The 17,812-nt window shown below is 41.1% G+C and overlaps 2 protein-coding genes across 2 annotated transcripts in view; one reads left to right on the top strand and one right to left on the bottom strand.

Moving 5' to 3' along the window:
* The window catches only part of SYCP2L (synaptonemal complex protein 2 like), a 28,044-nt gene extending 26,111 nt beyond the window's left edge, over positions 1 to 1,933 (top strand). Inside the window, exons 32-35 of the mRNA XM_062617885.1 lie at positions 445 to 544; positions 626 to 684; positions 1,138 to 1,207; positions 1,608 to 1,933. Coding sequence (XP_062473869.1) covers positions 445 to 544; positions 626 to 684; positions 1,138 to 1,207; positions 1,608 to 1,667 — 289 coding nt within the window. The 3' untranslated portion in view covers positions 1,668 to 1,933. The remainder of the gene's footprint in view (positions 1 to 444; positions 545 to 625; positions 685 to 1,137; positions 1,208 to 1,607) is intronic.
* Positions 1,934 to 8,203: 6,270 nt separating this feature from the next.
* ELOVL2 (ELOVL fatty acid elongase 2) overlaps positions 8,204 to 17,812 on the bottom strand; it is a 42,494-nt gene continuing 32,885 nt past the window's right edge. Inside the window, exons 4-8 of the mRNA XM_062617886.1 lie at positions 13,967 to 14,044; positions 12,708 to 12,879; positions 11,897 to 12,021; positions 10,194 to 10,328; positions 8,204 to 9,571 (exon numbers count right to left, since the gene is read on the bottom strand). Of these exons, the coding sequence (XP_062473870.1) occupies positions 9,443 to 9,571; positions 10,194 to 10,328; positions 11,897 to 12,021; positions 12,708 to 12,879; positions 13,967 to 14,044 (639 nt within the window). The 3' untranslated portion in view covers positions 8,204 to 9,442. The remainder of the gene's footprint in view (positions 9,572 to 10,193; positions 10,329 to 11,896; positions 12,022 to 12,707; positions 12,880 to 13,966; positions 14,045 to 17,812) is intronic.

The raw sequence follows: 17,812 nt of genomic DNA on the forward strand, positions 1-17,812 counted from the left end.
AGGCTGTTGCTGGTTAAAGTTTAGGAATCACTGGCATTCTGTGGTAACACAGTGTGTGTATATTAAACCCATGGTAGGAAAACCCATCACAGGTTACTTGTGCCAAGGTGATGTCTTTGGCTAGGGGAATCTGCTGAAATTCCCGAAGGCTGAGAAAGAGCATGTAAGACAAGTACTGCGCTGTGAACCCTGTTGTACACTCTGTCCTGGGCCTCTGTTACTGCTTGCTATTTGGGACAGGCTGTTTAGCTAAACTTATGTTCAGTTTAACCTGGTTCAGCTATTCACTTGCTCCCTGACATAACTGAGAACAAAACTGCTCCATGTAGTTCAGTGAGGATGTTTGCTTCTGCCTAAAGGCACGTTTGATGCTGAAGGGTTTGGCAATGGCCTTGTGCTTCTGCACATGAAAACGTCAAGCTTATTTCTGTTGTCTATCACTAGGCTGACTAAGCTGGAGGCCTTCCAGAAGACTCTTGTTGAAGACCTTGCCAGTCTTGAGAAGGAAACCCAACTCTTAGCAAGCATGGAGAAGGATGCAGTGGTGTGTATGGCTTCTCTTCTGACAGCCTGTGGAGGTAGCCCTTCCCATGTAATGGGGGGTTTTCTTTGGGGCTTTTCTTAGGACTTCTGGAACGCGCAGTTGCTCAAACTGAATTCTTTCTGCAACCAGCAAAAGCAAAGGTATGTCTCTGCCAGCCGTCCTGCATGCTCGTGAGTCCTCTGATGGTCAAAAAGGGCACTGGTTAGGCTCGTGCTACACTTGCTGGTGTATATTCTAAAGCCAGTATGGCATCTCCAGTTGTACTTTTTGCAGCCTTGGGAGGGTTTTGAACTGGGACTAGGGTGCAGTCAATGAGAGACTCCTTGCATGGGAAGTCGTGCAGGATTGGCACATACCTCAAGAGACCTGTACCAGGGTCTGGAACAAGGTACACCCTCTAGTCACATTTGTATCTACAGGTCAGAAAGAGGCTATCGTTAAAGATGAAGTAAAAGGTACTGTTGGTGCAAATGCTGGGGAAAAAGCTGCAAAAGTGGGAATCCTCAGGTTAATTTTTATTGGTAAATCTCTGTGCAAGCTTCATCAGTAAGTACGAACTCTTCACAAACTAGCTATGCTCATTTTCCTTACAGAATTCAGTCTGTTGACTCGGGCCTGGGTCAAACAGTCTGGGACTCTGCCACCACTAGCCAAAATACAACGGTATGTGCAGTACACGAGTAGCTCTGTATGAGGGGTGTGGTCATACAGATGAGCACATAAGCATAAGATGCTGAAAACCATGAGCTTGTTTATTTTAACTGTCAAAGCTGGAATCCTGAGTCTTTCCATAGGGAAAAGTTTCTGTTGTAAGCGCTGAGTTGCTCTGGGACACAGGCCTGTCCCTTACCATAGGTGCTCCTGATGAAGGACACTCTAAAAGAGGGGCAGGGCTGGGGAAAAACAATCATATCATGGGAGCTGCTCATCCTGCAGCACTTGTTCCAGGTTGGATGCTTGAGAATTAAAAGCTGAATCTAAATGTGCTTCTAAGACATTTGCAGTTTCTTATGTAATGTGTTTGTATAAACCTTTGAAATGTGTTTTGTTTCCTTCCCTGCAGTATGAACTCCCAACAAAGAAGTCAGTAGAAAAAAGCATCTTCACGGTTCCTTCTGACTAACAACCCCCTGAATTCACTATTGCTCTTAATATTTGAGCACCTTATGCAGTGCAGAGAAGATAGTCATGTTGAAGGATGTTTATCGCTCTTAAATAGAAAGGAAAAAAAGGGGGGAGGAGGAGGAAAATAACACTGAGGTTTTTTTGCTTAGAAGAAATATACACTGAGTGGTCCAGTTTTGGCCCCTCTGACATGATTAAGCTTTCTGCAAAATTTCATGATGGGTCCATTAAATATCAAAGAAATAAAAAATGAACTAAATACCCTGAATTTAGCCACCGTTGCATATATGGCTTTGAATATTCTGCTAATACCTTTATCAAATGTAAAAGCATTTAACGATTGATTCCAAGTAAAATGTTGCTCAGTAGGATAAGAATCTCCTCACTTCTTTCCAACTGATACATTGCGCGTGTCTGAAAAGGTACTCCAGAGTCCTATGTACCTGGCATGGCATGTGTTCGGGTGCGGTTTCTTGTGAGCATGCAGCAATGTGGGAACTATTGTCTTGAAATCAGAGCCACCCAATTCTGGATAGCAAAGGTGAAATCACAGAGGGATCTACTGAATATTGGCCAGATGCCTGATGGCAAGCTGGAGATTGTGGATGGCAAGAAGCTTGGAGCATTGCGGAGAAAACAGCAAGTGAAGCTGGAGAAATTATTTTTACAACCGGTAACTAAGACAGCTCAAATTACGGCGAGCAATGTTAGGAGTAGACAAAATAGCATCCACAGTCTCTTGAAAGTGAGTAGCAGATAAACCATACTATTTAACATCATCCTCTGCTCTAACAGAGTTCCCAAAATTACAGTTGCTCTTCACAAACTGCTTCTAATGCTATTACAGACACAGTGTTGGTTCTAGTGCATCTTACTGAATTTGTGTGAACATGCCATGTTTCTAAGATTTGTATTTCTGTCCACTTACCTTACAAAACTGACCTCAGATTGCTGCGTGGAGTGGAGTTGAAGCAATAATCCCCTGCACACAGCATACCTTCGTAACAAGCACACACTCTGCCAGGGTTTGTTTCATGACTGGATATCCTTCAGGAGGCTGAACCTGTTCCTTCTAGAGAAGATCAGGCAGGCTAATGCCAGAACAGAAAACGGCAAGAAGCTGCTGTTGCCATCACATTGTCATTTTCTAGAGTTAATATTTATCCCTTTAGCTTAAGTAGCTCTGACTAGAGTTGGCAAGACATGAGACTCCGTTGTCCACATCAAGGGGGGGTTGCTGCTTTTTTTTCTGGGCTGATATAAAATAAAGGCTTGTAACGCTGCCCTTCCCAAAGCTCCAGATCCTCTGGTCTTCCCCTTTCCTATGCACAATGCAAAAGGCTGAATCTGCGATTTCACATGCACTAGTTTGCACTTCTTACTTTGAAGGATAGTCCTGGTGTCCTGACTATGCTGTATCTTTCTACTGCTCTTCAGTGTCTTTCTAGCTGTTGTTTGAATACAATCTCTCAACGCAGTCAGCCAAAATAACTGTCTTTCGAGAATTGAACCTGCAGCCTCTGAACAGCTCTGCTTGCACCAGCTAAAGCTGTTTAGTTTTGCAGCCCAGTAACAGACTTTTCGGCATGCTTTGTGTCGCACTGGTGTGGTGGTAGGCTGGGGTTGCGCCAGCAGTGTCATTAACCAAAATAGGCTTTAAGATACCAGCTGGAGTGAAGTGAACATCCTTCCTATTGCCTTGGCTGTACCAGATCCAAAACAGAAAAACATTTTGGGTTTTACTACCTTAGTAGTAAGATCCTGGGACTAGGATGAACTGCCTTGTTGCTTGTTATGGTAACCCAGAATTCACATTAGTGAATGTAAAGAGATGCTTTGTGCAATGTTTCTCCCCATCCTAAGTACCAAAATGGTACTTATAGTACTTGCTGGGTAAATGCCTGCATCCCATGGATTTATTATCCATGACCTGGTGAAACATGAAGAAACAGTGCTGATAACCTGCATCCTTCAGGCATGTGTCATCTACTTTGGGGTGGATGTTGCCTTGTCCAGTTTAGACTTGCTCACCAGTATTTCCAAGGAGCTTATTGCTCAAAGGAAAGAGTTAATATAGGAGATGTGATGTCTGTCTCTGGTTTAAGAACTTAAAAATGTTTATTTTTTTAAACACAATAATGGTTGAATTTTCATTTCTAATATGTTGTTTGATGGATTCATTCATCTCTAAGAGATGCTAAGCATTCAAGTTTTATCAGCACAACAGAGTAGAGGTGCAGCAAGTTTCGTTTTGCTGTTTCCCCACCCTTCATGTGTTCTGGCAGAATGCTGTTGGTGTCTTCTGTGACTGTAAAAATTTAGGCACATTTTTCATCCCAGTATCTTTGCTAGGTAATTTACAGTACCAATACCAATGCTAGCTGTATCTGTTGTTGTTGAGTGTCCATGTAACCTGTTGCTACAAAGCTTGAAAGGTGAGTGTTAAACACTTCAGAGGGTGTGGATGAAGGTGAAATCAGGATCTCTTACTTATTAAAAATTATCATAATATTGTATGGGCCTACACTTGTTTTTAACTGTTTAATTGGAGAAGTCTGAACCCTAAAAGTCTGCTCTTAGTGGTATGGGAGAGCAGAAAAGATGCCATACAGCTGAGATGTCTCCTACTCCTGCACTTTTTCTATCCCTTCGTATAAAACACTTCACCTTTTGGGAAGCTCAGTGAGAGCTCCGTAACCTGTGAAATGCCCAAGCTGGGGGGATATGCTGGAAGTTGTGGCCTTTCCTAAGGGTCTTTCTGTTTGTAGTCAGTAGTAGTTGTGTTTGGAGACAGCACCTGGGGCAGGAATAACTTTGATTTTGGACAACCCACCCCATACCACTTCTTGTGCTGTTTACTCAGTTCAGCATGTTTTTGCTGAAGCCCCCTGAAGGTTCTAAGTCCGTTTGACTTGTGCAGATCATATCTTGTCAACACAGACAGGTTACCCTAATGTTTCTTTTTAGAAGGTAGGTAGTTGACCTTGGCATTTTTCCTTTGGTTGCTCACTTATGCTCTTTTAAGTGCTATTTATCCAGCTTTTTTATTTTTATTTTTTTCCTTTCCATGTAAATAGATATAGCCCAATTTTCACTCTCTTCTTCTGAGCCAGAGCAACAAAGATTATGTGGATGTTAAAGTGCAAAACCCACTTGTTACCCACAAAAAGAAGTGGGAAATACAAAATGCAGGTTAAGGACAACTGCTTCATGCATTTTAAGCTCTTAATCAGTTTAATATTAAACCTTGTTATAACCCCTGCTATCTTTGTCCTCTCTTTCAGGGGATGACACTGTGCCAAGTGCTTGTTTACCTTCATGTTCTGCACCACTGCAAGGGTCCATTTAAGGTCTAGAGGGCTAGTGATGCCTAGGGGCAAAGCTATGTGAAGGCTGCGCAAGGCCAGCTAAAGGGGTGTCCTCTGTGCCTGGAAATGGTCATATAGACCAGAGGAACTGCGTGTTTGCATTAGCCCTGGCCTAGGGTTGGCTTGTCCTGCTCTCAGAAGGCAGGAGTGTGCTGGGGCAGGTTCTGCTTCTGCAAGTGGTAAGACTGTGTCTAAATGAGTGGTGCACTGGAAAATAGAGTAGTTTCCAGGAACAGCTGAAAGCTATTTTGTATTGGAACCAAGCACAGCAACGGAGCCTTTCCTGGTCATCTGTTGGGTGGGTTTTTTTTATCATGAGGAAGAATTGAGAAAGCATTACTTAACAGCCAGACTGAGAGAGAAGCCCTGTGAAGCTGAGCCATGGCACACCTCAGCAGCCTCTTCATTCCTTGGGAAGCTGCTAACATCCAAAACCAAAAGTGAGTGAATCAAACTCAATAGCTTTTTTTCTTCCATTTTACTTCCATATCCTCCCACGTACATGGTGAGTCTATAAGAGCAGGGTCAAGTGTTTGCATGTCTACACCCTTTATTCAGGTACAGCTTATTGTTAAACCATTCCGTTTCCATGGAGTACTTAATCTTCTTCAGGCTCAAATAATGTAAACCCCAAAATATTGTCCCAGAAACAAGGAGCTGTGGGTTCTGGTGGCCTTGGCCAAAGCAGGACACTAAATAGCTGTTTTCTGTGTTCTTGAGCAAGACCTGTAAATGCAACTTGGTAGGTTGCAGGGAAAGTGAAAAGGAACAGCTGCCTCAATTTTGTGGTGTTGAGATCCTAATCCTTTATCCCATTCATATGGTTTTACTGAATGTGTTCCAAACAGAAATTAAGTCTTTCAGAAGTAGTTAAACATTTTCCGAAACTCAAATTTTTTTGATTATGAGGATAAAATTTTAGAATTTTCACATATATTGAAGATAATCTCAGTGGTTCTTTTCTCTGTCCTAACAGAGATTCATCTGCTGAATTTGACCAGACTTCCCTTTTTGTCAGTTTGAAATAGTTATTCAAGGCTAGGTTTTGCCTTTTTTGAGGAAATGTGTGTTAATTAAAAGCTTTTCACAGCTGCAAAGTCTGTACAGGAGATGCTGGAAATTCACATGCTTCTTTCTAGGCTGTTGACTGCTGATTTGTTTGCTTATTTTTGTCAAGTAGAGCTTCCAAATGAAATATTTTAAAGCCTTTATATAGTAGAAACAGCAGGTACGGGAAGCTGTGTACCCAGTAAAGAAGTCTGGACTGACTGACAGGATTCCATATCTTAGCAAAGAACAGGTAAGCTAGGCTTTCTTACTCTAGGTAGGTAAGTTTGGGCAGAGAGATGATGTTCTGTAAGTTCCATTTTCACCATGTCTCACCTGTGATGATCCAGTTGCGCTTCACTGTGCCCTCATGCTGTCATGCACAGCAAAATCTAGAGATGTTTGTGGTATTGTATGTGGGCACTACTGAGTTCCTTAAACGTGAGTAAAAACCAGGAGTCAAAATCACTTGAACTAATGAGTGGGATGCAATGGTTATTCTCCCATGCGCTAATTGGAAATTTTCCTCTATCAAAGTCAAGACTGCTCTTTTTAGCTGTTTATAACAAGTGCATCAAAAGGATCTCGCCAGCCACAGTCTGGAAGGCAAGAGAGTGGAAGCAGGGAGGCACCTGAGCCCAGATAATTTTAACAAGTCTGTTTGGATTGAAGTTTGGGCTGGAAGGGGTTTTTCTCTCTGCATGGAAAAAGCAAGCTGAATGGGGTATTCACAACATCTGCCTCATTCACCTGAACTATAACGCAGAGGAGCAAAGGCAGGAGCCTGTTTTGCTCTGTAGAATCCCTGTCAAGATGCAAGACTGTCTAGGAGGGATGGGAATATTCCTTCTACCATAGAAAGGTGTCTTACGTAAGGAAGTGTAAATATGCTGTATCTGCATACTGTGAAAAACTGTTTCTTATCAACCCAATTAGAGCATGATATGCAGAAATACCCCCTGCCCAGTCAAAGGGGAGGACAAAGCACAGCCAACGGTTACACAAAAACCACAGGTGAGTGTTGCATCAACGCAATGAAAGTGTGTAAAGTTATGGAGGTTGTTTCTCAGTCCAAGATGAACGTCCTAAGAGTTTTCTGAAAGAGCTCGAGAACAAAAGTAGCCTCAAATAACCAGTTCCCAGCAGTGCCTTAAATAGGAGTGGAGACAGCCTGATAGTAAAATTTGTTTATTTACAGTGTTATGCGTTACAGGAAAATCAGTTTAAAAAGTCAGTGCTGCTTTTTCTTCAGAGTTGCAGCATTTGGAAGATGTTAAGATCTGAAAAGTTTTAAACATACCTGGTTCCAGCCTTCCTGGGTGGTCTGGTTCTACAAGGTGAGACCATCTTGGTTTTCCTTTTTTCTTTTTCTTTTTATTTTTCTTTTTTTGTTTTTGTTTTTGTTTTTTCCCAAGCCCTTTGAGTTTTGAGTAAGGCATTTATTTATTTATGTATTCTTTTAAAAGAGGTTTCAACAAAACAAAAGACAGTATCTGTGGGTTTGTTTGCTACAGTAAACTTCAACACTTAGCACGCTGACGCTGTCCACCTTGATAGTCAAATGCATGCTTTGCCATGAAAAGGTTGCGGACTCCATTCAGCCTAAAATCCATGCTGGGCGACATAACCTATTTTGTTACCTGTTTCAGATGAATGGTTCAGCTATTTGCTTCATGTGCTAACTTGCCAGGTCTTCCATTTCACTCTCTCTACTCCTGCTTCCAGTATCAAGCTGATGTCTGCAGAGCTCTGAGGCTCTCCCTTTACTTAGCTATGTACAACACCTTCAGTCAAACCCACTAATTTCTTACAACCTGTGAGTATCAACCAGAAAGATCTGCAAAGTGAAGATTCTGGAAGGGCCAGTGGGAAGCTTTTGGGTTGTAGTTGTTTTTTGGTTGCTGCCTTCTCTCCTTATTGAATGTTAAAACAAAACACTGACTTTCACTGTGGCCAGTTTCATGAAAAGGGAGCAATATAAATATGCACCTGTCTCGGGTGGTGGTGTAAAAGTGTTTGAACATTGCAGTTATTTTGATGACTGAGTTCATAATGATGCAGTTTAGCAGCCAGGCTACCAAAATGTGCCACCTGTGCTGCAGCATTTTGGGGATTTCAGTTTTCTGCCAGATCAGAAAGGTTTTGTCCACATTGCTAAGAAAACTGTGAAAGCAGATCCCCAAACTAACCTTGGGTATTTTGAATTTCTCATAATTGAAGTGGGAGGTAAATGCAGCTAACTGAAGCAGAAAGGATTGTGGCTGGATATAGCCAGTCTGTTACAGCTACAGACAGTAAATATCTCCTTGCTTTCCCTACAGAGGATTGCGCCTCAGTCACATCTGTTTCTCCAGTCAGAAACCAGTCTGAATAAGGCCCACCTAGCACAGAAATTCCTTTATTATGTGTTTTGCTTGTTGCTGAATTCACTTTGAAGATTTTCTGCATCTTCCAGTCTATCAATATGTGGCATGTCAGTTTGTGGCAAATTACAGTATTTGTATAGGATTAACTTTGTGCATGTTAAACACTCAAAGGATTTGTCTTCAGTAAGTTGTTGAGCTCTTATTTCTCTCAAAATCCATTTACTCAGAACTCTGATCTAGCACATCTGAAATTACATGTTTTGCTCAGAACCTCTTATCATGATATGATATCATGTCTTCTAAATGCCGTACTGGGAAGTCCCATGTGCTACCATTCCACCCCCCTTGAAGCAGAATGCACAGCCTTTGTGGCATCTGAGTCAGGTTGCACATATGTAAAGCAAGTATAGTGCATGTCCTTCCTCAGGGCTCCCACACAACCAAAGGGATGGCTGCATCTTGCTGGTGTCAAGGGAAGCTTTGGGGAACATCTGGGGAGAAGCAAAGGAGGAATGATGATGGAAAAGGCATGATTCCCAGCGTTCCTCCTCTCCCCTTCCTCCTTTTCCTGACTACAGCCACAGTTTAGCTGAATGTCTTGGGTGGATTGTTGAGGTCTTGCCTCAAGACCTCTCTCTTGCATAGAAAGTGCTTACTGCATTAGTCTGAACGGAGTCTTAACCTTTTGAAGGCATTGATGGGTTTACCCATCAAGTGTTTGATAAGGCGTTTTTGTGTCAGCATTAGAGATCACAAAGGTTTTCTTTTTCACAGGATAAAGATCTTGGCTGCCTTTGTTCCAATGGTGATCTTTGACAGAGCAAGTTTGTTAAAACCTAAATAGTGGTACATTAATAAGTGTCTGGTAGAAAGAACTGATAAATGTAATCAAACAGGTTTTAAGCTAAAGCTTGTAATTCAGTCTTCTTTTTTTCTTTCTTTTCCCTTTTTTTTTTTTCTTTAGAAAAAAGAAAGCACAAGAAGTACCATACTTATTGTGCTTTTTTATTGTCCAGGAATCCATTGGCAGCAACAAAGTAGTCCTTATGGAAACCGTTCTTGATTTCTGTTGTGACAGGGGTTTCCTTTGTAGCTGTTCTTGAAGGTGCTTTCCCGTATGTCTATAAAAGCAAAATCCAAAGTTAATACTTGGGTTTATTTAGTACCCCCAAACACTACTTATGGTTAACTGCAAAATGGAGCTGTCTGGTTTTTGTTGATGCAGATGCATGTATTTGCTTCACTGTGTTACATGTATTATTTGCACTGCTGTAGGTGATATTACTTTACTAGCATTGCTGTATAATACTTCTTAACATCAGAAGAGATTTTAAGTCCTTTTCACTAAAAGATCTATGTATGCAGGCAGCCTGGAGCATTCCCTGCTAAAGAAGGTTGAAGTAAACAATACAGAGTTGCATGTTTTTTTTTCCCCTGGGAAGGAGGTAGAGTCAAAAAAGGTGCCCAACAGAGCAAGGTCAGACCTCCTAAGTCCTGAATGTGGTACCTGACTTGCTCTGCCAAGCGCAGAAGAGTTGAGCTGCAATGGGGAGATCATTGCTACTGAATAACTGTTTTGCACACATTATTGTAGCTATCATTCTGAACTGATGTGTATTGTAATGCAGACGTATTTTAAGTACTGAGGTGCTTTCTTACATGTGAGTTGATCAAGACTGCTATCCAAAAAGTTACCTCTTTTATCCTCCACTGTTGTCAGAGAGCTCTTGGAAGACTGCTTACCTTGATGTAGAAGTTTACGAAGAGAATGACCAGTGTGGCCATATAGGAGGACTGGAACATGAGGCAGCCGAATGGGAATCCACATGGCTTCACAGCTGCACTGAGTGTGTGCACAATAGTGAGCAGAAATTGGATCTGGGGAGGAAAGATCATGCATGAGTATCTGCTGAGAAAGGGTCAGTGCTAGCTAAATCGGATATAACAATGCTATCTAGTTCTTCTCTTTGGAAGCTTTGAATACTCTTGAAAATGGCCCCTTTCTGAACTTGTGACTCTATTGTGAGGGTTAAGTTAAAATGGCCCTCTTATGGAATTAAAAAAAATTAATGGGTCGGATTTCTAAAAATGTAAGTGTATAGGACTAGTTGGCAAAATGCAAGCTTTCTTTTTAAGAGGGGTTATTCTATTCTCTAGACCTTGTCGTGCCAGCTACAGCGTTGTCTCTGTTAGTGCGCAGAAACTTACAAAAATTTGGAAGACTCCAGACAATAGCTTTAGGAGTCTGAACAGAAAATGGAAATCCCAGGCCTGAGGAGAAGTTTTGCATTAATGCAGTTGAGATGGGGACAAATGAAGATGGAGAAGGAATTGCAGAAGCCTAGTTGTACTTAGGACTGTGAGCTGCAGCCCATGCTGGTGCATCTGATTCTCTCCAGTCAGCTGAGCATGCCCTCAATCCAGTGTGCTGAGATGCATTTCTAACAGGGCAGCATTTTTCAACTGTAGGGATGGTCTCACCTCAGAGAAGAGGCATTTGCAAAACACATTTGTACTCGGGTGTGTTCAAGCTCACTGCAAACATCTGAACTCCCATATAATATGAACAGCCCCCAAGACGAAAAAGTGAAAGGAGCTTTATTTCACATCAAGCCTTACATCTTGCTGATAGCAGCTTTTGATATGGCTCAGCTTTTTGGTTACAGCAACTGTTGGAGTAGACTTTAAGAAGTCACACAACTTCTGTCCTACACGATTTTGCATTTTGTAGTTGTACCACGGTGTGGTAGGTTAACCCTGGTTGGCTGCCAGGTGACCACCCAGCTGCTCTCTCACTTCCTCTCCTTAGTAGGGTAGGGAGAGAAAATATGATGAAACTTGTGGATTCAGGTAAGGGCAGGGAGGGTAATTGGTGAAACTTGCTGATTATAACCACAGGTAAAACAGACTTGACTTCAAGAAGATTAATTTATTGCCAATTAACAACAGAGGATAATGAGAAATAAAACTAAAACCACCTTCCCCTAAGTCTCTATTCCCCCCCCTTCCCTCTCAGTTGCTGTGCAGCATTTTTTACCCTTTATTAAATATAATATCACAGAGGTGCGCCCAGCTTTGCTGATGGGCTCAGCTTTGGCCAGCAGTGGGTCTGTCTTGGAGCTGGCTCCGTTGACAATTTTTATAACTTTTTAATCAGTCCATTTGCCATGATTAAGCATTGTCCATTTTCTGTGCAAGAGATAAAAAATGATGGAATTCTATGGACTACAGACTTTCTATTTTATTGTAGAAAATATTTCTAAACGTTATTTCCTTTATTAAGTTATACCAGGCCACACTAGTGACTTATTCTGTATGACAACCTTGTTATATTTGAATTCTAACTGGCTGAATTCTGAAAATTACAATATTTATCATTAATTTTGCCTCTCTGGTGTTTTAAAGGATTTCTGGTACTTAAATACGAGAGTAAAATAGATACATACCAATTGTGCCTGAGTGAGGTATTTCTTCCACCAGAGATACTTGCGCATAGAGGGGATGACTGACAGTCCATAATATGAATACATAAGCACATGGATAAAGCTATTCAAAGTGGGTCCAAAGAAACCTATAAAAATCCATTAAGGAAAACATCAAGCCATTTGGAGATTACTGTTGTGAAGTCTATCAAACCCAAAATGTAATAAGGCAAAGGATGCTGATACTTCGGCTATTTCAGTATGAAATGTAAGACCCTATCAATCAGTTCTGGCTGTCCAGTAGCTCTACTACATGAATGAGATGTATTCTTATTTAAAACCAAACAAACTCAAGCTGGTATTTTAATTAGTGATTGTGTAAGTAAAGTATCTTGCTAAAGCAGAATGTCAGATCGATGCATAAAGGAGTCAAACCTATAACATGCTATTGAGATCCTTTGTTGTGATTGATGCTGACTTTACCAGGGTTATGACTTCCTCCTACATCTGCTTATGGAGTAGGTCTTGTATGTGATCACTCTTGTGTACTATAGTAGTGTTACTCTACCTGAAAGTGGTTTGAAGAGAAGTAAATGTGAGAAGCAGTGTCGGCTAAGTAAAAAATCTAGGGCCTAAGACTCAGATATTTTTCGCCTGAACTTTTAACCGTGCTTTTAATTTTACTGCTGCCTGCAGGTGTTCAGCTGTTCTGAAAGGCTATGAACCTTAAAGGTGCTATCATATAGCACTGTGACACATTTGTTTTGCATGGTGATGTGATTCCTCTCCAGCAGCAGGTGACTTACACCCCAGGTGATTAAGCAAGCAGACTTACTTTGCCCACAAGGTATCCAGTTTAGAACACACCACCAAATGTTAAACATAGTGGCATGGTGATACACATGAAGGAAGGTGATCTGGCTGCTTTTCTTTCTCAGTACAAAGAAGATGGTGTCCATGAATTCAATTACTTTGGAAAAGTAATACCACCACAGCACCTTGGCTACCTGTACAAGCAAGAGCAAAGGAGCAGGAGATCAGTATCTATCCATAAAAGGACTTAAATATTGCTGTACTTCATCAGTCACTAGGCATGCAACTTCTCAAAAGGCATTAATGTCCTACTGAAGGAGGAGCTCAAGGTCTGGCTTAAGTTTTATTTTCCTTTTGAATGAGGCTGTTTATAAAAAACAGATGACTTTTTTTAATGTGATTGTATACATATATAGCTAAATTAAATTTAAAAATACAAGCTTTGAGGAAGAGTTTTCTAATTGTTCTTTTTTTTTCTTAACAAAAAACCCCACACAATTGTATTTTTTATCTTCAGGGTTTTGGGGTTTTATTTTTTTATTTTTTAAGGGTGCTACCATTTACACTTTCTTGGTACAGAACAGGTTTTGCTGGTGGCTGCTGCTTCTTAAATAATCCAAATTTGACACCCATTACAGTGGAATATATTCTCCTCTAGAGTTGAGACACTTTATCAGAGCTCAGGATATGTTCTAGAACAGTTAAAGGCAGTCAGTTAAAACAGAAAGGGGGAAAATACCTTTTCTTTGCCATGATACAGATAAATTTTGAGGGTTAGGGAAAGTTCTGTAAGTTAACCAGTCTTCATGCTCCTGAGCTACACTGTTATCTGGAAAGTAAGCCTGACATGGCAAATGAGAGAAGGTTAATACATGGAATTGCTGTGATGCTGAAATAAGGGTTGAAATCAGAGATGAGTCAAGCCAGCAGTGTCTGCTGTTTTCCAGGGCTGAGTTGGGCTTAAATCAATTCCCAGCTACAGCCCAACAAGTGCTATGTTTTAAAAGATTGATTTTTTATTCTGAGTTTTCAGATGATCCATATACTCTGTCTTAATAGTCAGACAACAGTGTTTTCACCACAAATTTTGATATATGGCTTTCAAAACACTCCCTGTCATGCTTTCCATGGCAAGGACGCATCTATATTGATTAAAACCATGTTAAAGATGCTTCTGATAACATCCTGATAACTGTTGTGAACACAGAGGCATGCTGCATCAACCACATGGAGAGCAGGACTGCTGTGCGTACTGGGGGCTGAACTGCTGCTGTGTCTTACCCGAATGTCGGCCTCCCCTGCACTGTGGAGGTTCTGGCACTGCAAGTTGTAGCCTCCTTCCCACGTGGCAAGGATGAGCTGGAACAGAAACCAGAGCAATTATGTTTATGAACAGGTGTAGTAGTTTTTACCCCTGTGTTTTTTCGGTGTTTATTGAAAAAAGCAGCAGAGATGTACAGTATGATCCTACTCCTTTCATTGAACTGATGCTCTTAAACCAGACAACTTGGTAACATCTTCTGTTTTGAAATAGGAAAGGCATCAAGTTGTGTTGGAGATGTACACTGGAATAGTATATATTTTACATTTCTCCGGCTTTAGAGCCTTCAAGGCATTCATTAAAATCTCTTGTTACTTAATGCGTTGATCCTCACTCCAAAGCTCATACTTGAATATTGTATCTCTTCCCTGAAGCAGTATAATCAGAGCTTAAAACAGCTACTTGTGCAAAACTGTTCTTGAGAAAAATTCCCTGATGCCAAGCAAGCAAATGGAAGTCAAATCCAAAGTAGAGTAATGGGAGAAATATCTCTTTATGCCATACACATCTCTTTTGCCTACACTGTTAAATACAGGATGAAGTAGGGCACACTGGACATGGTGCTGGAGACATTAATAGACACAAAAAACATTTCTTAGATTTAGCACATGTTGCACTGTGTAGTAGGCAAAGCAATGAAATATCAGGCTACCCCACTGTGACGGAGCAGAAGCTTTCTAGAAAGTAATACGGTGGCTTTTGATGTAGCGTATTTTTATGGTAACGACCACCTAAAAAGCATTCTGCAGCCTTCTCAAAATAGGGAGCATAATCTGCTGTCTGCAAATGCTGTGTAGAGTTCACTGTTTCTTTTTATTTTTTTAATATCTTTCTTATTGAATATATGAAAAGGGGTTTTGTTGTTTTTTTTTTTTTTTTTTGTTTTGTTTTTGTTTGGTGGGGATGCAAACAATTTATGTTCTGGGGTTGGTCTCAGTCTCTACAGAGGATGCAGTGAGCGATGATGGGAGAAATACTTCCAAGTATTATGCTATAAGCAAAATTGCAAGATGCTGTGAGAAGTGGGTTGCTTTCAACTCAAGGTTTTCTTCAGACTGAAAAGTACCCTCCTGTGTGTGCATGACATTCTATAAAAAAAATGAAGCAGAGATACTCTTGGTGATAAAACTGAATTAATTCCTTGAGTAAATACATTTAAAAAAGTATTATTGATATTACCTGGAGATTTATCAGATACCCCAGAATGCTTATTATAAATTCATCTTAAGAAGCAATGAAACTTGGAGAGCCAGAGTCTACTATTTTTGTCCTCTGAATTGCAATTCTGTGATTGTCCCTGTAATTCCAGTGTAGCTGGTGTATGTGGCCAAAATAACCCACAGGGATTGCAGAGAGAGACAAAAAGGCAATGAATGAGTGTTTTGCAGATAACTGCTATATAACAACCAAAACAAACTCACTCCTTTTAGGACCAGCCCTTGGTTTGGTGGATTCATCTACAGAGTGCGTCAGAGGGTCATCAAACCAAAGCGGGTGAGACCAGAGTCTAAAAACAGGTTAAACAACAGAAACCTAGCTAGAGATCATTATACAAATGCTTGGTGCAGCTGAGATCAGAACTTGTCAAGTTGGCCTCTGCCTGGGTGTTGTGCCTGAAAACACACGGGGCTTGGACATGTGGGCTCCTCTCCTTTCCCTGCTGTGGCAGGCAGGTGGGAAGGGGGGGAATGTGTCATACCTCTCTGACTAACTTAACTTGCAGAGGTGCTGAAGAGAAAGGAATTAAATCTTGAGAAAAGCAAATTGCACCACTTCATTTCCCTATCACCTTTCAAAAAGCAGCTGAGTGGCAAAGGGGTCATTTTTGTTCCCAGAGTGGGGGGCAGAGGGCATGCAGTTCCCCAGCTATCCCTCCTGTGGCAAACCCTTGTTCCCCAGATCTGTGCCTGTGCTGTAGCTGGCAATAGGTACCAGCTTCATGAGGGATGGGGAGACATTACTGCATGGTTGCTGTTCTGGGTAGCTGCCACTTTTATGTACTCTCCTGCCTTGGGTGTACTCTCCAAATAAGAGGTGACTGAGCTGTCGTAAGAATACCGCTCTGACTTCAAGGTTTTCTTTAATTTCTTTTGTTCCCTAATTCTGTACAATACCAGTTTTTGCAGATCACACTCTGTTCCTATTCCCCAGTTGTTTGATTTGGCAAAAGAGTTCCCTCTGATTTGTGTCTGTTTCAAGAGGCACAGCTTATAGTTAAGATCCCTTTTGACCATCTTAACCTTGCTCTTTCATGTCAGCTGTTCTGTAGCTCAACATTTCTTGTCTCTGTTGTAGGCACCTTACATACTGCTGGGTCTCTTTCAGGGAAAAGAGGAAAATCCACTCTGAGTTTTGACTGTTTTACTTTGCAAGCGAATTTTCAAGATGTCTGGTTTTTATTTTGCTAATAAAAAAAATAGTGGGGAAACTTGGAAGACTGGGTACATTTTGGGAATTTTGGTGATCCTAGGGCATGACTTTCATATTGGTTACCAATAATGTGTAAGGGCAACAGCTTAACCAGTGGTACCAAATAAGAGAGCTGCAGGTCTGGAACAGAAGTCGGTACCTTGACACAAGATGTTCAGTTACTAGGTCTCTTATTTTCTCATGCAGAACTCATATGTTACTTGTACTGTTTCAGTTCTGTTCCTTTTCATATGCTTAGCACTCTCACAACTCTGCAGAGCTGATGGTATTTATTAATCATGCAGAGAGGGTGCAACTGCATCACGTATTAAAGAGATGAGAAATCCTCTCTCTTTCAAAATACAAATTCTCAAAACCAATTCTTTGAATGCTTTGCATTCTTGGCAGCCTATCCTGAAAATAATACTAACACACACATTGTCCAAAGCTATTTGGAAAATCAGATCATGTCAAGAAGAAAGTGCTGCTTTGTGAGAAAATTCTGCTAAGAAGCAACATCCTCTCAATTAATAAAGTTTTTGTATTTTGCTGTTGCCCTAATGTTGTACTTAACAGATTACAGGTCTTATACTAATATGTTACCTTCCCTCATCTACTCAAGTATAAACAGCATGAGGATTCACAACAGTTGCTTTCCTGCAGCAGTCCAAATCATGCACTTTTGTTTGTTTGTTTATTTTTTTAATGGGGAATCCAGTTGTTCAGGATGAGAACTGGTTCCTCTGCAAGAAATCTCAGCTGGGGTGGGGAGCAGGCAGGCAGCCAAAATATGATGCCAAAACCTCTCACCTAGCAGACTACGCAGCAAGAGCTTGGATCCAGGGGCCTGTGTCCTGCTTATTTCAAGCTTTTAGCCTTAAAAATCTCGTAGCTGTAGCTTGTTCCTGCATCTATCCCCTACAGGTAGGCTAGAAGGGAAAGCAATATGATTTCCTGAATAGATATTTCTATCTAACTGGTATTTTTCTGTGCTGTTTTGAGCTGTAGGAAAAGCTCTGTGCATGTTGGGCTTTCTCAGAGAGAATATGTCTGGAAGCAGCATGTCCCAGGGCAGGAGAAAGAGGGTAAGGCACCAGCATCTGGGTGACTGGTCACTAGTGGTGTTCCTCTGGGTTCAGTTCTAGGGCTAGTGCTGTTTAATATGTTTATCAATGATCTGGATGCAGGAGTTGAATGCACCATTAGCAAGTTTGATGATGATACTCAGAGGATGAAAACTGAGAAGTAAGGATAACATGTCCAGCGTAGAATAACTGCAGGCAAGGACAGCAAAGTCAGCTCCTTAGCTCTCCAAACAAATTATTTGGTTAAGATGGAGGAACACCTGGGAATATTAATGCTGTTCAAAGTTACTACTTGCTCAAAAGAGATGTTTG

This window comes from Pezoporus occidentalis, unplaced genomic scaffold, assembly GCF_034315485.1.
Source record: "Pezoporus occidentalis ecotype Australia unplaced genomic scaffold, CSIRO_AGI_Poc_V1 ctg2, whole genome shotgun sequence".
Taxonomy (NCBI): Eukaryota; Metazoa; Chordata; class Aves; order Psittaciformes; family Psittacidae; genus Pezoporus; species Pezoporus occidentalis.